The following is a 6,061-nucleotide window of genomic DNA, read 5'->3' on the forward strand; positions in this document are numbered from 1 at the left end:
TGGACGTCCGGGAAGTAGGGAGCTGGGGCCGCCCTTTTCCTTCTCAAAAGTTACCATAGTTTTTCCAAAAGCAACTGGGCGACCTGCCATATGTCCAAGCCCACAAACTCTCCAGAGTCTCATATGGTGGAAGAAAAATCTGGAACGGCGCCTTTAACTTTAGACGATAATGCCCCACAACTTCGCTCGAAAAGAAGTTATTGGGAGGCAACCTAAAGTTAGGTCTGTGCTGTTTTTGACTCCATAACATGGCATTGTTTAATTTCTCAAAACTGGTCAACCGTATTGTCATGTCACCATTCTAAATGGACATAAGAAGATACAACTACATAGAGAAATGGCCGGTAATGGTTAAATATATATATACATTTAGGCCCTTAAATTTATATAGGTCAGAACCCACACTTTCTTTTTTCCTTTCATGTTATGAGTGAGATAAAGAAAAAGGAAAAGGTTACAATTCAGAACCCGCTATTCATCTCCATTAGTTTGTTGACTGGATATATTGCTAGATAGTCATTATAGCCTACCTACTCAAGCAATGAATAGGCTGTTCAAGAGTTGTTCGGACGCATGGGTTCAATAACAACTCTTTCATTTTCATATTTGCTGTTTAAATTACCAACAATCAAAATAATAAAATTGTTAAAAATCTCTATCCTCCGTTTAGACCCGTAAATGAGGTATAATTTGGGCCTAAAGCATCATAATTTAGGGCGGTGATTATATATAATCTGGTAAATAAGCACTTGAATTCTCTTTCCTCTTTTTTAACCGTGCCTAACAATAGGGCCGGCTAGAGAAAGTGGCGGACCGATGGTGATGATGGCGCGTTTTCTAATGTGTTGATGGTAATAATAAAGGTCTGTCATTTGCAGTAATTGCAAAAATGTAACGGCCGGTTGCATTAAATTTAGGATTAGCACTTGGAATCAGGATCGACTGGATTTCCTCCAATTCCTGCATGAGTGAGGGTCTCGATAGGACTAATTATCTATGTAGGGGTGAAATTATAATTTTACCTTTGGGAAGGTGAATCTTAAAAAAAAAAAAAAAAAAAAAAAAAAAAAAAAAAAATAGAGGGTAAAAATTTAATTTTTAAGAGAATTATAATCAAGGGTAATTTAAATAGACAATTACAAAGAAATCTCGGTCTTAGCTAGCATTAATGGGCCAGTACTTAATTAGAATGTTCGTTTTTGCAACAGTTTTTATCTTAAATTGAAGGCAGTGATAGTAATTGCCGTGACTAATAGCAAAATGTAATATTCGTGGCATTTAAAAGGATTAGCATTAGTGGCTGCAATAGTAGTTGATATATGGTGAGATTGCAATATTGAGAAAAGGGTGGCGGCAGCAGAGGGGTCAACTATATATAATAATGTCGTTAAATGAATTAATGTTGACAAATAAATTCCGTAAGGGTAAATTCATGCCACGTGTATTCAAGGTCAGAAACTTATGTAGCTTCAGAATGGTCATGTCATGTATTAACTTGGATTCTTTGAGCACAACAGAGTTGATTATTAGCCACCCACCTCAAAGATAGTAGTTTCAATTCGTTTGTTGGCGTTTATAACATTTATATATATATATTGAAGATGAAGACCGAAGTCTCCCCACGGGTTCCACACTTCGAACCCACGTGAAGACCTGTAGTGAATTCCCAGTTGCCCACTTGGCAGGACAAGGTACGTAGGTTGATCCTTTCTTACCCTTTGATATATATCCAAAACTCTGGCGTTATCTTTTCATCTCCTATATAAGGAACCATTTTGTAACCTAAATATTATATTCCAAATTTGGACTTCTTTCATTTTGATTCACATTCTATGAGACAAAAAAGAATGGCAGCCATTAGTCTCGATCCAAGTCTAAGCCTACAACATATTTCCGATCACCGTCACCAGGCTATGATCGAGGAAATTGAAGGGCTCATAAGAGTGTACGAAGATGGACATGTGGAAAGACCCCAGATTGTTCCATGTGTCACAAGCGCACTGTCTTTGAAGCTTGGGGTGACTTCTCGGGATATGGTCATTGACAAGTTCACAAACATTTGGGCACGTTTTTATGTCCCAGCAGCTGTCTGCCATGGGAAGCTCCCTTTGCTTGTCTATTTCCATGGAGGCGGCTTCTGTGTTGGCTCGGCTGCCTGGAGCTGCTACCATGAGTTTTTGGCAAGGCTATCAGCCGAAGCCGGTTGCCTGATCATGTCGGTAAATTATCGTTTGGCACCGGAAAATCCTCTTCCTGCCGCTTATGAAGACGGATTAACGGCTCTTATTTGGTTGAAACAACAATCTTTACGTGGGGCCAGTGATCATCAATGGTGGTCTAGGCTGTGTAATTTCTCTAAAATATTCCTAGCCGGTGACAGCGCCGGTGCCAATATAGCCCACAATGTGGCCACAAGGCTCGGTTCTAAAAATGCAGTCGAAGCAACGTCTTTGAAGCCTTTAAGTCTAAAGGGTACTATTCTAATACAACCATTTTTCGGCGGAGAGGCTCGGACACAGTCAGAGAATTATATGGTTCAACCGCCTCGTTCGGCGCTGAGCTTAGCTGCTTCCGATGCATATTGGCGGTTGGCTTTACCGGCTGGAGCTAACCGTGACCATCCATGGTGCAACCCTTTGTCGAACAAACTGGAGGATTTAAAGCTTTTGCCTGCCATGGTGTGCATATCAGAGATGGATATACTAAAAGACAGAAACTTGGAATTCTGTTCAGCTTTGGCGAGAGCAGGTAAGAGGAGCGAGTACGTGGTGTACAAAGGTGTAGGGCATGCATTTCAGGTTCTGAGTAGGGCCCAGGTCTCACAAACCCGAACCCTTGAAATGGTGGCTCATATCAAGGCCTTTATTACTCGATGACTCATCTCGATCTGTGTACATGTGCTTGTGTTTGAACTTTTGACTGAAATAAAAAATCTTTTCCCTGTCACTACCATTTCTTGAAAAGCATTAAAGCTTTCCTCTCTCTTTTTTCTTCCCCCCACCCCCTTCAAAGGAAAATATAAGCTAACTTTATGTCCTGTAGATGCCTTTGATTTACGGTTTGCAGGCTTTGTCATGTGCAATGTTGGGTAGTGCATGGATAAAAGATTTGCATATAATTGCGTCCTGTTGTACGATGCCACTGTTTTTGATGTGATGCTTTGTTTGGACATTTGGTTCTATTACATGGTATGAGGAGTATATATTCGGGCAGGGATTTAAGCAATTTTTTTATTTTTTGATTTCTGTCGTAGAGTTAATATATATATTATATAGAGACTATTTAGATAAATAAGTCTCATAAGAATTCTATCATTTTTTAATTTGGATATATATATCTCTTGCATGTTGTAAGTACATTCCATAAAGAAAAAATTCACTATATATATATATATATATATATATATATATATATATATATATATCCATAATACATAATATACATCTTGCTCTCACTCATGCAGAATATATATACATATATAATTCAATGCCCACATTACAAGTAATGCCAATCAAAATTCAATATCAATATATAATACAGAATACAAATTAATATTCCACCAACTCTCATAAGCCACACTTTGGTGAATTTGTAATAATATAGTAGAAAAGTTTTATTTTTGAGATTTTTCGTTGCGTTAATGGAAGTTAAGTTTAGTTAATAGTGCATGCCTTCAATTTTATTTTTAATGTATGGACGTTGCAGATGTGACAATCTATAATTAGTAAAATAAATCAAATTAAAAAAAAATCAATTTAATTAATTAGTAATTAATTTATTCAGTTTGTAAAGAAATTATAATAAAAGCCGTAGTACTCCAAATATTTTCCAAATACAAAATAACACTACTTCCATGCCTATAGTAGAGGACTTACCTAGCTAAGAATATTGAAGCCCTAGCTTTTGTAATAGTACATTTTAGGTAGGAATTATTGCATATTTTTGCTTCTATTCCTTTCAAATTAAGTGGAATTTGAAAACTTGAAGCTGACGCAATTGAATTGCAACACGTACGTTTCGACGTTAAATATCGTCGATCGGTCGAAAGGCATTGGGACGCTGCGCTTGCTGTCACTTTTAGCATCCTTCTCCATCATGGGTGGCTACCGTGTATGACCCGCCGATTTCCACTAACACAACCATAGTTGTCTAGTTGGGCTTATGGAAACGTTTTCCTTGTTCAAGCGTTGACATTTGAAATGCATTTTTTTCAACCCCCCTTAAAAAGAAAAGAAAGATATCATATGAGATAATTCAGTCTAATTCCATTTTGAGAAGGGGAAAAAGACGGAGTTTGCATTAATAGATTGTTGAGTAATGTTAAAAAATTAGAAATCATGTTTTTTTATCTCTAAATTATCTCATATTAATGCTCACGTGATAATGCTAATTAATTATAGACAGAAATTTCTTACAAATCAGTTTGTAGGAAATTTCATACAACCCACATATGAGATTGATATGTGTCCCTTGGCATGTAAGAAGCACATGTTGTTTTAATAAAATGTACTTCTCACGTGCTATTTTAATAGCATTAATAGAAAGAGAATACCTTTGTATAAGGATGGACGTAAACTCCTTATTTTACAGCAACCAATTATAAATGGACAAGTCATAAAAAATCAAAAAATAACAAACAGATATAAAAACACCCAATATAATCTTCGAAATAAATTAAAGAATGACTGAATTGCCGATTCCATCAATTTGCTTCCATTCTTTTTCCCAAATAACTTTTGCAGATGCTGGATATGACGAAAGCTTCACTGTCCCCCAACAACGATCTAATCGGACTTTGTACTATTAATTTTTTTTTATTTTTTTTTTAATTGTTCGACAACCAGTTCAAAAGAGTCAAGAATTGCGTTTTTGTTAATGGTGTTGGAGAGGAAATGGCTGTGGAGCTGATGCTGGGATATGGGGGCAATACTAGTGCTCTGGCAGGGAAGATTGAAGAGTACGCTCTTGCTGTGAAGGAAATCGTGTCTGCTGGGATTCAGGCAGATGAGCGAGGTGATGGGACAACAAATCCGTAAATTTTTGGAAGAACTACCACCACCGCCCTCCATGTTTTCATGTTTAATATTTATTGTGTGTTTAGATGATGTGTTAATATTTATGTTCATTAATTAATCATTGGCTCAATTTTTATTAATATATATATATATATATATATATATATATATATATATATATATATATATATACACACCAAGGTTCAAGGTTGGTTGAGATTTCAACGACAGAATTGTGGGATTAAAATGTGGTATATAACATTTCTTTCTTCATTCTTTTCCTTTTCTTTTTTATTTTTTTTGTTGTATTACAGCTTTCACTACAATATATTATCTTACAAACTAATGTGACAATCCATAATTAGTAAAATAATTAAATGTATGATTGACTTGTCAATCATTAACTAATTAAATTGATAAGGTAAAGTTTTTGCTTAGAAAAATGCTTGGGGACTACAACTTTTACTACAAAGTCATTTACAAACAAATATGTCAATCTATAATTGGTGAAATAATTAAGAGAAATTGATAAACCACATCAGTTTGCAAATAACTTTGTAGTAAAAGTTTTAATATCCTTAAAACCACATTTCACTAATTATGAGCTGCGATCATGTTGGAATAGGATCTTCTCCATTTTGTTATAGAATAAAGTGTCGTTGCAACATATCAAGAATATCTTCTTTATTTCCTCTCCAATATATTTCCTTATTTTTCTATCTGATTTCCTCAATATTTTCCACTTTAATATTTCCTAATTGTGTGGGATGTGCTCCCCTCTATTAGCCTATATATTCATATCTTTTGTAATAAAAAACACTCAATGAAATAAGAAGCAATGTAGTCGTTTTCTCTCCTTATGTTTAAATGTAGTATACGGTTTTATCAAGACGTTTGCTTTTCTTTTATGAGCACACATCTTTAGCAGACTCTTTATATGATTTATCTTTCATAATAAAAAATATATTGAAAAATATTATTTTAAAAAAAAAAATAGAGAGTGAAATAAATAATCTGTTGAAATTTAATTATATTAAAAAATATAT

General features: G+C 34.9%; 1 protein-coding gene across 1 annotated transcript; it reads left to right on the forward strand.

Annotated features, from left to right (window-relative positions):
• Positions 1 to 1,645: 1,645 nt before the first annotated feature.
• On the forward strand, positions 1,646 to 2,946 carry LOC133867040 (probable carboxylesterase 6). The gene has a single exon (XM_062303712.1). The coding sequence runs from the start codon at positions 1,833 to 1,835 to the stop codon at positions 2,874 to 2,876; it is 1,044 nt and encodes a 347-aa protein (XP_062159696.1). The 5' UTR covers positions 1,646 to 1,832; the 3' UTR covers positions 2,877 to 2,946.
• The last annotated feature ends 3,115 nt before the right edge of the window (positions 2,947 to 6,061 follow it).

The sequence above is a fragment of the Alnus glutinosa genome, chromosome 4 (genome assembly GCF_958979055.1).
Source record: "Alnus glutinosa chromosome 4, dhAlnGlut1.1, whole genome shotgun sequence".
Classification (NCBI taxonomy): domain Eukaryota; kingdom Viridiplantae; phylum Streptophyta; class Magnoliopsida; order Fagales; family Betulaceae; genus Alnus; species Alnus glutinosa.

Excerpts from the sequence above, each read along its gene's own strand:
- LOC133867040 (XM_062303712.1), top strand. The coding sequence starts at position 1,833 with ATGAGACAAAAAAGAATGGCAGCCATTAGTCTCGATCCAAGTCTAAGC.